The sequence below is a fragment of the Trichomycterus rosablanca genome, chromosome 14 (assembly GCF_030014385.1).
Source record: "Trichomycterus rosablanca isolate fTriRos1 chromosome 14, fTriRos1.hap1, whole genome shotgun sequence".
Taxonomy (NCBI): domain Eukaryota; kingdom Metazoa; phylum Chordata; class Actinopteri; order Siluriformes; family Trichomycteridae; genus Trichomycterus; species Trichomycterus rosablanca.
Window position 1 is genome coordinate 31,149,580 of NC_086001.1, and position 20,879 is coordinate 31,170,458.

A 20,879-nucleotide genomic window follows, 5' to 3' on the forward strand; every position below is an offset into this window, starting at 1 on the left:
GTTCTTTTGTCTGAGTTGTGCCAGCGAATGTTAAAAGAATACTCGTATTCTCAAACTCGTATCAGTTTGTCTTTTTCTTAATACGTGTTACAGGTTTTGCTCGAAAGGTTGTTTAAAGCGGTCTAAAATGTCTAATTTAACACATAGAGAATTGAAACAAGTAATTGTTAAGCGACTGGTGGAAACCTCCTCTGTCAAAGAGAAGGCGAAAACAGGCGCAAAAGTTGAGGAACTGAGTTGGACAGAGGTTGGTCTCTATCCACTGGAAACTAAAGCCCCACCTGGATCTGAACAACGTATTAAAAATTTTCTAAATTTATCTAAAACATAAAGTTGACAAATGTAAATGGGAATTATACAGGCAGCCAGCTGAATGCACAAAATTCAGTAGGGCGGATTTAGTATGGTTGTGTGGAGATATGAGAATCCGGCGAAGATTGCATGGGAATTGGTCTGGTGAGTGTGTGTTGGTCTTTCTGATTATGCCTTTCAGAATTTACAAGCAACACGGAGTGGAGGATGCCACGGACGTCCTGACCAATCACCACAGCCATCGAAGAGATACCCGAGAGGTCAAACCTGGCGGATCCTTCGACAAGACCGTGTGGATTGAGGGTATAGGGGTCCCAAGGGGGGGTCCCAGATGAATTTAAGGCTAGGAACCAGATTGCTGCAGGGTTTGAAAGTGCACTCTTTTGGTGGGTAACTATCAATAAGAATGTAGACTGGGTAAACTATCTCTATTACAATCAGCAGAGATTTGTTAATTTCAGTGTTCAGGCCATTGAGGGACTGAGAGACCAGCTAGACCAGACTTCACTTATGACCTTACAGAATAGAATGGCATTAGACATGTTGTCAGCAGAGAAAGATGGAGTTTGCCAGATTGTGGGTTCATCGTGTTGCACCTTCATCCCCAATAATACTGCACCCGATGGTAGTGTGACACGAGCTTTGGAAGGATTAAGGGCTTTGTCACAAGAATGGAAGGAAAATTCAGGGATAAACAATGAATGGGTGTCTGTCCCTAAACCACTGAATGAACTGCCAAAGGCAGCTCACTTGCGGCCCTGACGCTAACCTTCCTTACTCGCCGGCGCCACATTGGTGTCAGAAGTGGGATCGTGGTGTTTGGGTGGCTCTGATGGTTTGGTGAGCCAATATGCCCGGTCTGTCTGAGTGCGCTAGCCCAGGTGGCTGTAGGGGCAGGGTGCCCGGTCCAGCAGTGGGTGGAAGAGCGACTCGGCAGTGTAATGGGGTGCGGTCCGGACATGGAGCCACCCAGTGGACGCTGGTGAGTGGGTCACCGGGACGGTTGACCATTAGGGAGGGGGCAGTGTAGCGTCGCTACTGGGGGCCGGCACAGGCTTTACCCAGAAAGCCTTGCGGCAGTGGTGTCTAAGCTCACCGTGGCCGTGTATCCCGTTGTTGGGAGTGGGGTGGCTGCGGTGAGGGCTGGGTAAGTAGCTTATATGTTTGTCTGTTGTATGATTGTATGTGGGTATGAATGGGTTAAGTGGCTAGAAGGGATGTTTGGGCCATGAAAGGAAGTTATTGCGAGTTTGGTGATGTCAGCATGCGTGGGAACGGCAATTTTAGTGGTATGTGGTTGTTGTGTCCCGTGTATCAGGGTGTTAATGGGAAGATTTGTAATAGATATAGTGAGTAGAGGAAGCAGAGGGGGGCAGGATCCACCAGTTATCCAGATGGTGTTGGCTGATTTGTCGAGATATCAGGTAGATGATGATGAGGAGGATACCCTTGAAGGTGGGCCGGAAGACCCACTTTGAGCAGTATAAGTGCTACTAACTCTGCTTAATTAAAGGTAAAACCGTCCAGAGAAAATGAGGAGAGAGGACCAGCACTACTGATCACACACCGTGATGAAGGAAGGAGACTTGGAAGGACTGGCAGAGGCAGACAATGAGGGGACTGGAAGACCCACTCCAAGGGACAGAAGTGCCACTAACTGGACCTGCCTACAGGGAACAAATCACAGAAAAAAAGAAAAAAAAACGCCCAGCGAAACCAACCATGCGGAAGACGAGTCCAGAGGAGCCACCGGAACAAGAAGAAGAGAAAGAATTTAGTTAGACTAGGAGAGAAAAAACATAAACATATAGTTCGCAGACACCTAGACCATCTTTGAAAACACTAGTTAAGTGCAACACACATAGTTTAGCTACAAAACGCAAGGGGTTAGTTCAGGATTGTTTACAATGTATATATGTTTGATACTCAGCTATTTTTAGGAGGGATATTCTCTGTGTTTCATCGTTTAAATGTTTGTGTTGCTGTGGAAACAGGTAAGACCGACAGGGGAGAATCCATAAGACATTAGGAGTCATGCAGAGACACAGGAGCTATGGGCCCCTTCTGAATATCTGCAGCTCCGTCTGGTGGAGGACAACCTGAACGGACTTCCTGTAGAAGCCACGCACCCATTGTTTTTATTTTATTTTTCTCGATTTTGATTTTCTATTTTTAAATTGCTTTATTTTGTTTTCCTATTCTTATTTAATTTTCTATTTTTTGTTTGTTTGTTTGGTTTAAGGGTAGGAGCTGTTGCGATAGGTACGGTTCCTTTAGTTTAACTGGTAGCCTTTTATTTTTTAGATACCTTTTATTGTAAAAATTCAGCCCAGTGGCCATGTAAGTCAGAAGGGGTTAAATTGGGGGTTGCTGACGGCTATCCTATCTCCTGGAATCTAGAGACACCTAACCTATAGTTAAAAGTTAATGTGAAGGGGGGAATGTTAGGTTTTTCAGAACATTAAACATAAATTCAATATGGGAAGTTTTACGGCATGTTCCAAGTTTTACGACATCCAGGCCGCATGGTCTTTTGTCCAACATGGCGCCGGCTAGGCTCCCTCTCTGACTCCCACCGAGGGGGGGGGAGGCGGAGCCCGGGGCTTTTTAGCACATTTCATTGGCTCCAACAGCAGCGGCGGAGGAGGAGCCCAGACTAGTTTAAAAGGACGGCGCGGACAAAAACGGGGTTCTTGCTTTTGTGGTTGTGTGTCTAGACTGCAGGAGAAAAGAGCGCTGATCAGCTTAGCTCTGATATATATTCACAGATCATTTTTACACTTAATAAAGTGTTTTGTAGAGTACTTTCTGGACTTCCCGACTGCTTTCTTCAGGACCTCTCGACAAAAGATTCATCCTAACATTGCCCTTAATGATTTTATTCATTATTTTGAAACCAAGGCACCCTCAACTTAAAAAACGGACACAGCAAAAACTGTTCATTTAGGAACATCATGACAAATTTTAAGCTAAATGAAGCATAGAATGCACATAATGTTTTTGTGATATTACAACATGTTTTCCATTCATAGGTAAAATATGACATTTTTAAAGAAAAGTTAGAATAAATATAATTATTATCATTGGACATGGAATGTACCCCAAATTAAAGAATGACTCATATGGATTTCGTTCAGAAAATGAAGATGATAAGCCTGATGAACAATAAATAATGAGTTCATTCAAAATTCACCTCACAACATGTGACTGTTTGAAAGCTCATTGGCTAATGTCATCGCGTGGGAAATTGCCTGGCAGTGTGCCAGAAAAACTCAGCCATTTTGTCCCCCGAGGGAGCCAACAGTATCTGTGGATGGTTTTATCAACTTCACATCATCACTCAACGTTTTAAAATGGTAGGTGCTTTAATATTTTACATATATTAATATTGATTAATATTGTTGATATTTGGTTTCTTGTTTGGATATTGCAGTTTTATTCGTTTAGGTGAGTAACACTTAGCTAGGGTTTGTAGTCGATATAAAAAATTTAGATAGCACCGCACTTGATTAAAACAGTGTAATGGTGTCTTTATAGGTACAATTCTAAAATAAACTAGTTATGTTACACGAGAAACATCATTGTAAAATTATATTAATACTGTTCTTTAAGGAATCATATTGTCCTTATAATGACTAATGACTAGCTTTAAGACAAACTAAACTGCTGTAGCTGCCCTGATAGCAAAACAACGTTAAATTAACGTTATTCTTTTAATCAGCGTTGATCTCCGACATCAGAACAGATTTATTTATGCAACATTGAACTTTGTTTCAACTCAACTCCAAACTTAAAACCAACATAAAATCCACAATGGTTTATGGTTGATTTATGGTTGTTTTGTGGTTAAATATATATTGAATTAGTGTTAAGTGGCTTATATTAATTCAACATTTAATCGACCTTACACTGTGGTTATTATAATCAATCATGCTTTCCCCCGCCTATATTTTTTGTTTTTACAAGTGGGGAGACATGAATGAAAGCCAGCGAACCCCGTTCACACGTACACAGATATTTTTCTTTCACCGTGCATAAAAAAAGTTTTTAAAAAAATCTGGGTTCACACGAAAACGGAGAATATGGCCAGTTAATCTCTGTCAGCTGTATGCAAATCTGTAGGCGGGATTACAGCACTGACTGTAACCGCATGTCGGCCAATCAGAAGCCTTAAAAAGTTACGTTCTGTTGGCTGACAGGTGTTTGAAGGAACGAATGGATTAAATAACAACCTAATAAAGTAAAGTCTTTCCTCAGTGTCACACTATAATGTAACAGGTCCGCTTAAAGCTAACGCTATATTGACACAAAACATAATAATTTAAAGCGAATTTAAAACATCCCAAACAGTACACTGAGGAGGTCCGCTACACTGCAGCCAGCAGAGGCTAACGTGTTAGCAAGACCAGCTGTAAGAAGTGTGAATAATAAATCTGCTGTTTAATCTGCTGTTTTTTTAAAGACAGTTATTATTGACTTTGTTTCGGTTCTGAATCACATTGCACTTTTAAGAGATTACAGCAGGTAAAATATTTAGTGTTATAACTTAACCAGTCTTCAGTCAGTTAAATATTCAGGGTTCAGTTAAATATTAATACCAATACTTAGATAATAACAAGAGTTAAAAAATGTATTTCAACTTTTTTTTTAATAAGCCAAGGCTACTGTACTGTTTAGTAGTATTGAATCGTGATAAAATTGAGATTGTGATCCTACAAAAAAAATTGTGAAATATTATTGCCATATCGCCCACCCCTGAAATATGACGCTCACCTATCCAGATAATTGAATTCAGGTGTTCCAATTACTTCCATGGCCACAGATGTATAATACCAAGCACCTCGGCATGCAGACTGCTTCTACACACATTAGTGAAAAAATTAGTCACTCTCAGGAGCTCAGTGACTGGGCAGATTCTGCATCAGACTGTGATGAAGGGGAATCTGGTATTGCTGAGTCTTTAGTGGTTGAGGCAGAGGCTACAGAATTTGACATCCAGAAAATCCTTGAGAAGAAATTGGCATTTTTGTTTCTCTGTATGCAGACAGAATTACATGTATCTAGAAGTGCTATAAGGCAGATTTTTGATGGTCTGAATGATATTTTAATTCTTTCAAAAACATGTGTTGCAAAAGTCATTAGAGATACTTTACTCAGTCACAACTGTGAAGTTGATCAGTCTGTTCTCACTGAAATCACTGAGGCTGTTCATAAGACAAATCCTCTTTACTTTACTACAGCTAAGGGACCATTGTCAACTGATCATAGGCGTAATGTGTACTACAAAAAGAACTTTAATGTAGTTGAACCTGTTGAGTTTGTGTTCAGCAGAAGAAAAAACAGGACATTTGTTTATGTGCCCTGTCTCAGAGTTCTGAAAACACTGTTAGGCCATAATGAGGTAATCGAAAAGACTTTGTTTTCCAGTGAAGCCACCCATGGTTTTTATACATCTTGTTTTGATGGACAGTATTTCAGGGAACACCCACTACTCCATAATGAGAATACAGCTATTTCTCTTGGTCTGTACATTGATGACTTTGAAGTAGTCAATCCCCTGGGAACGTCACGTAAAAAGCACAAGATTACAGCAGTGTACTGGGTAATTTTGAATTGGCCTGCAGAGTTCAGATCAAATTTGAACTCTGTTCAGTTGGCCTTACTGGGGAAAAGCAGTGATGTTAGGGAATTTGGCTATGAAGTATTTTTTGAGCCATTTGTGAAGGATATACAAATACTTGAGCAAGAGGGCTTATATCGAGACCATGTTGGTAAACATGTCAAAGGAACTGTTTTAACTGTCTCTGCAGACAATCTTGGGGCACATGGCCTAGCAGGATTTCAAGAAAGTTTTTGTGTAGAAAAATTCTGTAGGTTTTGTCTTGCTTCCATCAGTGACATTCAGACCACTGAAGTGAAGAAGGGACTCTTCTCATTAAGAAGTGTTGAACAGCATAATGCTTTTCTTGAGGAACTCAAAACAAATCTGAGCTTGACGAGTGTGAATGGGGTAAAAGGAGACTGCGTTTTGAAAACATCTCAAATATTTTCATCCAGTGACTGGATTTCCCCCAGATGCGTTACATGATTTGTTTGAAGGCGTAGTGCCTTTTGAATTATCTTTGTGCCTTAAGAAGCTAATTTCTGGAAAGTTCTTTACACTTGATTATTTGAATAGTATAATTCAGTCTTTCCCCTACAGCTTCTCAGATAAGGTGAACCGTCCACAAAAAATTCCACAAACATTCTCATCTAAAAAAAACAATTGGTGGCAATGGCCATGAAAATTGGACGCTGATAAGGCTAATACCATTTATGGTTGGTCATATTGTGCCAGAAACAGAGAAAGCATGGCAGCTCTTGATGGATCTCAAAGATATTGTTGAGCTTGTTGCTTCACCCAAGTTTTCAGAGGACAGTCTTTGTTATCTGGAGACTAAAATATCTGATCATCGCCAGCTTTTTACAGAAGTGTTTCCAAATGAAAGATTTTTTCCAAATCATTTTTTGGAACACTATCCAAACCTTATACGCTGCTTTGGTCCTGTTGTTGAGCTGTGGACTATGCGTTTTGAATCTAAACACAGTTACTTCAAAACAATTGTTTTGAACACACAGAATTTTAAAAACGTCCTTCAGACATTGGCCAACCAGCACCAACTCATGATGGCACATGTCTTACAATCTCCCAGCTTTTTCAAACAGCGCTTGTGTGTTGACAGAGTCAAAACTGTCAAGACATCCTCACTAGATGGAAGATTGAAAATGGCTGTTGAGAGAAAATATGCTGAGCATAATACAGTGTCTTTTGCTTTGAGTGTTGTGTTAAATGGGACCTCATACTCCAAAGGAATGATGGTGTCTGTCGGAAGCTGTGGTGGCCTGCCAGAATTTGGAAGAATACATAGCATTTTGGTAGTTGTCAACGAAGTTTCTTTTGTATTGGAGAGATTTTCTTCTTGGTATGTTGGACATCTCAGGGCTTATGAGGTGGTGGACAGTGCATATGTGGAGTTGGTTGTCACTGACCCAAATGATCTAAATGACTTCTACCCTCTTGCAGCTTACAGAATTGGGAGAAAGTTGTTAGTGTCACCCAAGAGGTTTTTTATTACATTAACAGAGGTGTATATAAGTTACTGGTAGGGCTGAACGATATGGACAAAATATCTAATGGCAATTTTTTGGTTTTGTTGTGATTAAAATTGTGGTAATTCTCTATCAATTGAGGTATAATGCTTTTTTGAGGCCAGAAAGTTTAGTGTATTCACTTTTTCTGACTTGAGGCTTTAACATAGTCACACAGGTTGTTTCCGATTGGTCAAACTTATCTACAGATGGTTTACAACCTTTATGCTATTAGCTTCAGTGTTCTCACTTCAAATTTGTTACAGCAACACAGTTGATAACGTAGGATTCTATAAATATTGCTGGTTTTGCAAATTGTAAATTGCGTAATAAAACCAATTAATCTTTCGGCCCCAAATTCTCCCACTTAAAATTTAGGCTGTAATAAAAATAGCTGCTCTTGCGATTTGAAAATTTTCTTAAATTGTGATTTCTCTATAAAATTGATTAATCATTTAGCCTAATGTACTGGTAGGACACTAGGTTATTCATTTTCTCTTGTCTCTTTTCTTAGGAAGCAACAATGCTTCTCCGAGTAATAGTTGCACCAGATTGCATAAAGAAGCTGACCCTGCCTGAAGTGCCATCCTCAGTAGATAGTCTTAAAGAAGTTCTTTGTGACAAACTAAATATTGACAGAAACTTTGTTATCCAGTTTGAGGATCCTGATTTTGGTGGCCAACTCTGTAATTTGACAGACATCAGTGAGCTTCCAACTGAGAAAGTTACACCTAAAATAATTCAGGAACTGTTTAATGTTACACCACAAGCAGAGACTTCCAGGAGTGAAAGCACGGGGTCTGACACTGATTTAACCCTTGATACAGCTAGTGTCTCCAGTCAATCTAGTCAGTCCCCTTCCACATCTAGGGCAGAGCGGTGGCCAAAGGCATTTCCAATACCAACATTCTCATATGATGTGGAGTTCAGACTAAGAAAAGCTAACGAAGTCTATGACAAGCAGAAAACTACTCTGGATATTACAAGAGAGATAAAAATAGACATATTGGAGAAACTTGCAGAAACTATGTACTCCTTCAAGGCATATCCAAGTGATTCTGAGATTGAGCAAGTTGCAGCTGCATTGGTTTCCAGACACCCATGTCTAAGGGAGTCTGGTTGTGATAGAGGATGCCGTGGCTGGAAAATGAGCCTCAAATTCAAAATGGGCAATTACAGGCAAAAGTTGTGCTTCGCTGGATGTACAGAGCTTAGCAGTAAGAGAGACAATGGTTCAAAAGCTCCTGTGAAGAAGCCTAGAAGGTCAGAGATAAACTTTCTTCCTGACAACCCTATTGGTGTAGATGATGCCACACTGGAGAGAGAGCGGGATTACCTTCAAAATGAAGGAAAGAAAAAGAACATGGAAATGACTGTGATCAATGCAAAAATGGAAAATACATTCTCACTCAGGAGAAAAGAAATAGTCAATGAGCAGCCTCTTGTCTCTGTTGTAAAAGAAAGGTGGCCCTGCCTCTTTTTGGAAGAGCAAGTAAGTGTCCCTTTAGATTTACCTGTCTGATCTTGAGTGCAAATATCCCATTGTGTTGTGATAGGTAATTGTAATATTGTACTAATACTGTAAATGTGCATTTTTCCTCTCCCGCTCTTTATTTCTCCTTCTCTCTCTCCCGCCCTTCAGATTTTTGCTGAATTCCAAAGGATCACCTGTACGGACCTCAAAACTGCTTTCATGACCTCTCTTGATAAGCATACCAACACACTAATCAAAATGTACCGTGCAAAGAGCAGAGACTTTGGAGAGGAGATGAGAATTCTCTTAGACAAACTTGATGACCAGGTGATTATGGGTAGATGTGATTCAAAGTGTATTTGGATATACACTAATCAGGCATAACATTTGGAACACCTGTGGTCATAATTTGTTGGTTCCCCATTTGCTGCAAAAACAGTCCTGACTCATCAAGGCATGGACCGACACCTTTTTATCAGAACCAGAATTAACTTCTTCAGCAATTTTAGCTACAGTACTTTGTTTGTAGGATCGGACCACATGGGAAAGCCTTCGCTCACTACTTGAATCAAGGGCCAAATTATGATGTCTAGACATCAGATCATCTCCAAAACTGCAGCTCTTGTGGGGTGTTCCTGGTCTGCATCTCTCAAAAGTTGTCCAAGGAAGGAACGGTGGTAAACCAGTGACAGGGTCATGGGCAGAAAAAAGCTCATTGATGCATGTGGGGAGTGAAGGCTGGATCCAACAGAAGAAGTTCATGCTGGATCCAAACTGCGGAAGAAGTTCATGCTGGTTCTGATAGAAAGGTGTTGGTCCATGCCTTGATGAGTCAGGGCTGATTCGGCAGCAAAGGGGGAACCAACAAATTATGACCACACAGGTGTTCCAAATGTTATGCCTGATCAGTGTACACTGTATATTTGGCAATATATTCATTATCTGCTTTGTTAGCGTTATTGTGTGTTTGCCTTAAAATATAGAGAAAATAAATACATAAAGATTAATAAAAACAAACAGTATTAAGGCTGTAAATGTATTTATTATATATAGTCTATAGCAGTGATATTCAACAGACTTTTTCTAAATAAATTTGGGCAGTTTCATTTTGTCCATTCATCATGAAATCAAAATGGAGATACAAGGTTGTTTTGACAGCAGCAATTTGGTGTACCTAATGTTTTTTTTTTCACTTTATAGACAACAGACATACTATCCCATAGGAGGGCTACAGCTCTAAGGGGACTGCCAGTGTATCTAAGGGAGCATGAGCCAGTATCAAAGATCTGCCTGGTGAGTTTCCTGCAATATAATATGATAGCTCTTGCGAGTTTCTGTAAGTAAAACCACACAGTCGTGAATTTTGAGTGTGCATCTATGGCAGCATATTCCAGACTTTATTAAACTTCAAATAAAAAATTTCAAATTCCAAATTCAATTGTGTATTTACAATTGCATTTCTAGTGTGAGTGCATTATTAAACTGATAATTCAAATTCAAATGCAAAATTTGTATTAGCATTTACATTTCTGTGCATAATGGCTTCTTTCCTGTGATGGACTGGTGGCCTGTCCAGGGTGTTTTCTGCCTTCCTGCTGCCTGCTCAGAGGAGCACTGGTCTTGGATTAACACTGACCAGCACGTACCAGGGGCTTTTCTTGCACATCCATTAAAAATAGTTATCAGTTGTTAACAAGCTGTTGTTTTGTGTGTATTGTTTTTTCCTTTTTATATATCAATCAGATCATTAAGACAATACATTGAAATGTGAAAAGCACTTTTCCATATAAACTTTAGCAGCCATTATGCACAAAAATACAAATATAAATACACATTTTACATTTGAATTCTGCACTCACATTGTAAATACACAACACAATTGAATTAGAATTTTTAATTTTGCATTTTAATATTCAAATTTACTTTATAATTTGAATGAAGTCCAGAATATGTTGCCCATCATTTAAGACATAATTCAAATTGAAAATGTGCATTTGCATTTTTGTGTATATTGCCTGGAAAAATGTAATAAGGAAAAGCGAATTGTGTTTTCATTTTCATTGTCTTAATAGTTGAAATAATCATCCATTTTGTTTTGCAGTTCCTCACTGTAGCGCTGTAGGTCTGCCAAAATTAAAACGTGTTTGCAACCCTGTGTGCTATTGCATCTTCACTATCAAAAAGGCTTTCTGTCAATCAAATGTTATGGGTGGGACGTTAAGAGGGACTTTATGTGGGATGTGTATTAAAGGAAGTGACAAAAGACATGTGCAGGACAGTGTTCCTTTAGGACCAGGGTTAGAAAACACTGGGCTCATTCCTAGTGACCCTGCATCTCCTTAATGGGAATATCCATCATTGGTTATCCAGCTCTTCTGACAGTCCTGTGAGTCTGCCTGAGGCTGGTTACAATATTACTAAAATTTGGTGCTTGTGCAGCCACAAGCTCTCCTGGTCAGTCAGGAATGACTTCTGCTTAAGGTTTGTTAAGTGTTGAATTGTTACTAACAGTGGTCACTGTTGTTCCCATCCCCTGTAAACAAATAATGCTTTTTCTTTGCAAACTGGTCAATCTTCTACAAAAACTTCAAACGGCATCAAATGCTACAACTGACAATAAGAAAAGTAAATTCCTTTAATAAGTAAAAAAAAAAAACTCTTATGATAAGAATAACATAATATGGAACCTGTTATTTACTGTAGATATATTTCAGTACAATGTACTCTAAGCCCTGCAAAATCTTAACACATAAACAATGATTTAGCTTAGAATACTCAAAAACAAATATATTGACTCCCTTTTTCTTTTTTTCAACTTAGGCTACTGTTCCAGAGGAGTCTTGCACAAGAGGAGAAAAGATGATCATTGTTGAAGTGATGGAGAATGACCTTGCTCAGTCAACACCACAGACACCTGTAAACCTGGCCATTGTCATTGAGGAAACAGTGGTAATGGAAAACCTTTATGACTTCATCACAGCCTTCATGATTCTTTTTGGGCTATTGTATGCACTGAACATGGAATATCCAAAGGGACTAAAATACACATTTGAGGCAGTGCAGAACATCTTTGTCGGTCTAGGAGACAGGTGCACTAATAGAGTTCAGTCCCTAAAGAATAAACTCTTCAAGCTGTAGACAGCCAAAGTATTGCTGTTCAGGTGGTGGGTGTTTTACCCTCGTTTATCATTGTAAAGTCCCTTCAAGAATTAAGAAAAGTTTTGGAGAACTTTTGTTGTGTTTCTGCGTTGGTTACTTTGTAACTGCTAATTTTGGTTTCTTTTGATGGTGGGATTGAAGGATTGTTGATGAAAAGAGAAGGTTCTTACCATGGTTGGTGTTAGGTTTATGTATCCTTAATGCATCAGCTGAGGCTGTGAGATTAATAAAACAAAGCTTGTTTCTTCTAAAGTTTAAAGCCTCCTCTATTTCTTTACACCTCACACACCAGCTGTAATCTTTAAATTTTATAGCAAAACTTGATATTTCTTAGTACTGATTTACAATTTATAATTTTTAGCCAACTCAACTTGAGAAAGCTTTGTTTATTAGGCGAGAATTTAAGGCTTACATTAACTAAATTTTCTTTGTTTGGTAAACAAGAAAAGTCAGTGCAACTCAAATAGTTTTGCTCAAGACTACTTGTAGTTCATAGTACAATGAATGTTTTTATGTTTGCTCAACTTAATATGTATTTTAATATTGACAAGAAAATGTCAGTCAGTTTAACAAATGTGCAAAAGTTGAGTAGACAGGAAAAATTTCAGGGAAATTTGGTCCCAAGGGTTTTTTTTTGTTTACTCAACTAAATATGTCTTTTAGTGTTGACAAAAAAAAGTCAGTCAGTATAACAAATAATTTACAAAAAAAAATATGGGGAAATTCTGTACCAAGTTTTTTTAATGTTGTGCAAGCAAAACAATTTTTAACAACATTACTAATGAATATTTAATACAAACAAAAATCAATGTGACCACAAACTATTCTACATTATTAACAAGAAAAAAATAGTTTTAGATTAGAGATGAACTAAAATTTAAATATATGTTAAAAGTGAAAACGATGGAAACTCATAAACCTGGAAATAAAAAAAAGAACCGTTACTTAAGTTCAGTTCCTTACCACCACGTTTAGCTGGATGAAGCACCAATTCATCTGAAGACGTCACTCACTAACCGTCCTACTCACTCAGCTCACTCACTTTTATAGACTCATTTACACACATTTGTAGCATTTAGTCGACACTTTTATACAAAACATCTCTTTCAACACTGTGAGCACTGATACAGTTCCTCTCAATGCGCTGGTGGATTTTAAGAGCACTCTGTTGATTAAAACTCTTTCCACACTGTGAGCACTGATATGGTTTCTCTCCAGTGTGAATGCGCTGGTGTATTTTTAGATTACTCTGTGTATTAAAACTCTTCTCACACTGTGAGCACTGATACGGTTTCTCCCCAGTGTGAATGCGCTGGTGTATTTTTAGATTGCTCTGTGTATTAAAACTCTTCTCACACTGTGAGCACTGATACGGTTTCTCTCCAGTGTGAATACGCTGGTGCATTTTAAGATGACTCTGTGTATTAAAACTCTTCTCACACTGTGAGCACTGATACGGTTTCTCCCCAGTGTGAATGTGCTGGTGTATTTTTAGATTACTCTGTGTATTAAAACTCTTCTCACACTGTGAGCACTGATACGGTTTCTCCCCAGTGTGAATGCGCTGGTGTACTTTGAGAGCACTCTGTTCAGTAAAACTTTTCCCACACTGAACATTGATACGGTTTCTCTCCAGTGTGAATGCGCTGGTGTTTTTTCAGATCACTCTGTGTAATAAAACTCTTTCCACACTGTGAGCACTGATATGGTTTCTCTCCAGTGTGAATGCGCTGGTGTATTTTAAGAGCACTCTGTTGATTAAAACTCTTCCCACACTGTGAGCACTGATATGGTTTCTCTCCAGTGTGAATGTGCTGGTGAGTTTTGAGAACACCATGGGTCCTGAAGCTCTTCCCACACTGTGAGCACTGATACAGATTCTCTCCTGTGTGAATGCGCTGGTGTATTTTGAGATGACTCAGGAACTTGAAGCTCTTCCCACACTGTGAGCAGACATTTCCTTCTTCCTGTGTGGGACTGAGAGAGGTGTTAATGCTGACAGTACCAGAGGACGTTTCCTGATTACTGGAGCTTCTGGTGGGCGTCAGATCCTCATGTTCAGTCTTAATCTTCACCAGAGTCTCATATTTATCATGGTTGCAGCTCTTGATGTGATTGTGGAGCTGATTTTGGGTTGTAGAGGAACGTGGACACGAGGAGCAGCAGAAATCCTTGTTCAGTTCTGAAGCAGAAAATAATCAAATACATTTATAACATTATAAATAATCAAATACACTTATAACATTATAAATAATCAAATACATTCATAACATTATAAATAATCAAATACATTTATAACATTATAAATAATCAAATACATTTATAACATAAATAATAAATACATTTATAACATTATAAATAATCAAATACATTTATAACATTATAAATAATAATCAAACACATTTATAACATTATAAATAATAAAAATACATTTATAACATTATAAATAATCAAATACATTTATAACATTATAAATAATCAAATACATTTATAACATTATAATCAAATACATTTATAACATTATAATCAAATACATTTATAACATTATAAATAATCAAATACATTTATAACATTATAAATAATCAAATACATTTATAACATTATAAATAATAAAAATACATTTATAACATTATAAATAATAAAAATACATTTATAACATTATAAATAATAAAATACATTTATAACATTATAATAAAATACATTTATAACATTATAAATAATAAAAAAACATTTATAACATTATAAATAATCAAATACATTTATAACATTATAAATAATAAATACATTTATAACATTATAAATAATCAAATACATTTATAACATAAATAATCAAATACATTTATGACAAATAATCAAATACATTTATAACATTATAAATAATCAAATACATTTATAACATTATAATCAAATACATTTATAACATAAATAATAAATACATTTATAACATTATAAATAATCAAATACATTTATAACATTATAAATAATAAATACATTTATAACATTATAAATAATCAAATACATTTATAACATAAATAATCAAATACATTTATAACATTATAAATAATAAAAATACATTTATAACATTATAAATAATAAAAAAACATTTATAACATTATAAATAATCAAATACATTTATAACATTATAAATAATAAATACATTTATAACATTATAAATAATCAAATACATTTATAACATAAATAATCAAATACATTTATGACAAATAATCAAATACATTTATAACATTATAAATAATCAAATACATTTATAACATTATAATCAAATACATTTATAACATAAATAATAAATACATTTATAACATTATAAATAATCAAATACATTTATAACATTATAAATAATAAATACATTTATAACATTATAAATAATCAAATACATTTATAACATAAATAATCAAATACATTTATGACAAATAATCAAATACATTTATAACATTATAAATAATCAAATACATTTATAACATAAATAATCAAATACATTTATAACATTATAAATAATAAATACATTTATAACATTATAAATAATCAAATACATTTATAACATAAATAATCAAATACATTTATAACATTATAAATAATCAAATACATTTATAACATTATAAATAATCAAATACATTTATAACATTATAAATAATCAAATACATTTATAACATAAATAATCAAATACATTTATACCATAATCAAATACATTTATAACATTATAAATAATCAAATACATTTATAACATTATAAATAATCAAATACATTTATAACATAATCAAATACATTTATAACATTATAAATAATCAAATACATTTATAACATAAATAATCAAATACATTTGTAACATTATAAATAATAAATATACATTTATAACATTATAAATAATCAAATACATTTATAACATTATAAATAATCAAATACATTTATAACATTATAAATAATCAAATACATTTATAACATTATAAATAATCAAATACATTTATAACATTATAAATAATCAGACACATTTATAACATTATAAATAATCAAATACATTTATAACGTTATAAATAATCAAATACATTTATAACATAAATAATCAAATACATTTATGACATAAATAATCAAATACATTTATAACATTATAAATAATCAGACACATTTATAACATTATAAATAATCAAATACATTCATAACATTATAAATAATCAAATACATTTATAACATAAATAATCAAATACATTTATGACATAAATAATCAAATACATTTATAACATTATAAATAATCAAATACATTTATAACATAAATAATCAAATACATTTATAACATTATAAATAATCAAATACATTTATAACATTATAAATAATCAGATACATTTATAACGTTATAAATAATCAAATACATTTATAACATTATAAATAATCAAATACATTCATAACATTATAAATAATCAAATACATTTATAACATAAATAATCAAATACATTTATGACATAAATAATCAAATACATTTATAACATTATAAATAATCAAATACATTTATAACATAAATAATCAAATACATTTATAACATTATAAATAATAAATACATTTATAACATTATAAATAATCAAATACATTTATAACATAAATAATCAAATACATTTATAACATTATAAATAATCAAATACATTTATAACATTATAAATAATCAAATACATTTATAACATTATAAATAATCAAATACATTTATAACATAAATAATCAAATACATTTATAACATTATAAATAATCAAATACATTTATAACATTATAAATAATCAAATACATTTATAACATTATAAATAATCAAATACATTTATAACATTATAAATATTCAAATACATTTATAACAAATAATCAAATACATTTATAACATTATAAATAATCAAATACATTTATAACATTATAAATAATCAAATACATTTATAACATTATAAATAATCAGATACATTTATAATGTTATAAATAATCAAATACATTTATAACATTATAAATAATCAAATACATTTATAACATTATAAATAATCAAATACATTTATAACATTATAAAAAATAAATACATTTATAACATTATAAATAATCAAATACATTTATAACATTATAAAAAATAAATACATTTATAACATTATAAATAATCAAATACATTTATAACATTATAAATAATCAGATACATTTATAACGTTATAAATAATCAGACACATTTATAACATTATAAATAATCAGACACATTCATAACATTATAAATAATCAAATACATTTATAACATTATAAATAATCAGATACATTTATAATGTTATAAATAATCAAATACATTTATAACATTATAAATAATCAAATACATTTATAACATTATAAATAATCAGACACATTTATAACATTATAAATAATCAAATACATTTATAACATTATAAATAATCAAATATATTTATAACATTATAAATAATCAAATACATTTATAACATTATAAATAATCAAATACATTTATAACATTATAAATAATCAAATACATTTATAACATTATAAATAATCAGATACATTTATAACGTTATAAATAATCAAATACATTTATAACATAAATAATCAAATACATTAATAACATTATAAATAATCAAATACATTTATAACATAAAAAATAAATACGTTTATAACATTATAAAAATTAAATACATTTATAACATTATAAATAATCAAATACATTTATAACATTATAAATAATCAAATACATTTATAACATTATAAATAATCAAATACATTTATAACATTATAAATAATCTAATACATTTATAACATAAAAAATAAATACGTTTATAACATTATAAAAATTAAATACGTTTATAACATTATAAATAATAAATACATTTATAACATTATAAATAATCAAATACATTTATAACATTATAAATAATCAAATACATTTATAACATAAAAAATAAATACGTTTATAACATTATAAAAATTAAATACATTTATAACATTATAAATAATCAAATACATTTATAACATTATAAATAATCAAATTCATTTATAACATTATAAATAATCAAATTCATTTATAACATTATAAATAATCTAATACATTTATAACATTATAAATAATCAAATACATTTATAACATTATAAATAATCAAATACATTTATAACATTATAAATAATCAAATACATTTATAACATAAATAATAAATACATTTATAACATTATAAATAATCAAATACATTTATAACATTATAAATAATCAAATACATTTATAACATTATAAATAATAAATACATTTATAACATTATAAATAATCTAATACATTTATAACATTATAAATAATAAATACATTTATAACATTATAATCAAATACATTTATAACATTATAAATAATTAAATACATTTATAACATTATAAATAATCAAATACATTTATAACATTATAAATAATAAATACATTTATAACATTATAAATAATCTAATACATTTATAACATTATAAATAATAAATACATTTATAACATTATAAATAATCAAATACATTTATAACATTATAAATAATCAAATACATTTATAACATAAATAATCAAATACATTTATACCATAATCAAATACATTTATAACATTATAAATAATCAAATACATTTATAACATTATAAATAATCAAATACATTTATAACATTATACATATTAAATACATTTATAACATTATAAATAATCAAATACATTTATAACATTATAAATAATCAAATACATTTATAACATAAATAATCAAATACATTTATAACATTATAAATAATCAAATACATTTATAACATTATAAATAATCAAATACATTTATAACATAAATAATCAAATACATTTATAACATTATAAATAATAAATATACATTTATAACATTATAAATAATCAAATACATTTATAACATTATAAATAATCAAATACATTTATAACATTATAAATAATCAAATACATTTATAACATTATAAATAATCAAATACATTTATAACGTTATAAATAATCAAATACATTTATAACATTATAAATAATCAAATACATTCATAACATTATAAATAATCAAATACATTTATAACATAAATAATCAAATACATTTATGACATAAATAATCAAATACATTTATAACATTATAAATAATCAAATACATTTATAACATAAATAATCAAATACATTTATAACATTATAAATAATCAAATACATTTATAACATTATAAATAATCAGATACATTTATAACGTTATAAATAATCAAATACATTTATAACATTATAAATAATCAAATACATTCATAACATTATAAATAATCAAATACATTTATAACATTATAAATAATCAAATACATTTATGACATAAATAATCAAATACATTTATAACATTATAAATAATCAAATACATTTATAACATAAATAATCAAATACATTTATAACATTATAAATAATAAATACATTTATAACATAAATAATCAAATACATTTATAACATTATAAATAATCAGATACATTTATAACGTTATAAATAATCAAATACATTTATAACATTATAAATAATCAAATACATTCATAACATTATAAATAATCAAATACATTTATAACATTATAAATAATCAAATACATTTATGACATAAATAATCAAATACATTTATAACATTATAAATAATCAAATACATTTATGACATAAATAATCAAATACATTTATAACATTATAAATAATCAAATACATTTATAACATAAATAATCAAATACATTTATAACATTATAAATAATAAATACATTTATAACATTATAAATAATCAAATACATTTATAACATTATAAATAATCAAATACATTTATAACATTATAAATAATAATTACATTTATAACATTATAAATAATCAAATACATTTATAACATTATAAATAATCAAATACATTTATAACATTATAAATAATCAAATACATTTATAACATTATAAATAATCAAATACATTTATAACATAAATAATCAAATACATTTATAACATTATAAATAATCAAATACATTTATAACATTATAAATAATCAAATACATTTATAACATTATAAATAATCAAATACATTTATAATATTATAAATATTCAAATACATTTATAACAAATAATCAAATACATTTATAACATTATAAATAATCAAATACATTTATAACATTATAAATAATCAAATACATTTATAACATTATAAATAATCAGACACATTTATAACATTATAAATAATCAAATACATTTATAACATTATAAATAATCAGATACATTTATAATGTTATAAATAATCAAATACATTTATAACATTATAAATAATCAAATACATTTATAACATTATAAATAATCAAATACATTTATAACATTATAAAAAATAAATACATTTATAACATTATAAATAATCAGATACATTTATAACGTTATAAATAATCAGACACATTTATAACATTATAAATAATCAGACACATTCATAACATTATAAATAATCAAATACATTTATAACATTATAAATAATCAGATACATTTATAATGTTATAAATAATCAAATACATTTATAACATTATAAATAATCAAATACATTTATAACATTATAAATAATCAGACACATTTATAACATTATAAATAATCAAATACATTTATAACATTATAAATAATCAAATACATTTATAACATTATAAATAATCAGATACATTTATAACATTATAAATAATCAAATACATTTACAACATTATAAATAATCAAATACATTTATAACATTATAAATAATCAAATACATTTATAACATTATAAATAATCAAATACATTTATAACATTATAAATAATCAGATAC

At 30.4% G+C, this 20,879-nt stretch overlaps 1 protein-coding gene across 1 annotated transcript in view; it reads left to right on the forward strand.

Moving 5' to 3' along the window:
- LOC134326292 (zinc finger protein 850-like) overlaps positions 1 to 20,879 on the forward strand; it is a 321,599-nt gene that overhangs the window by 35,560 nt on the left and 265,160 nt on the right. The window contains exon 3 of the mRNA XM_063008452.1: positions 17,016 to 17,028. Within this exon, the coding sequence (XP_062864522.1) occupies positions 17,016 to 17,028 (13 nt within the window). The remainder of the gene's footprint in view (positions 1 to 17,015; positions 17,029 to 20,879) is intronic.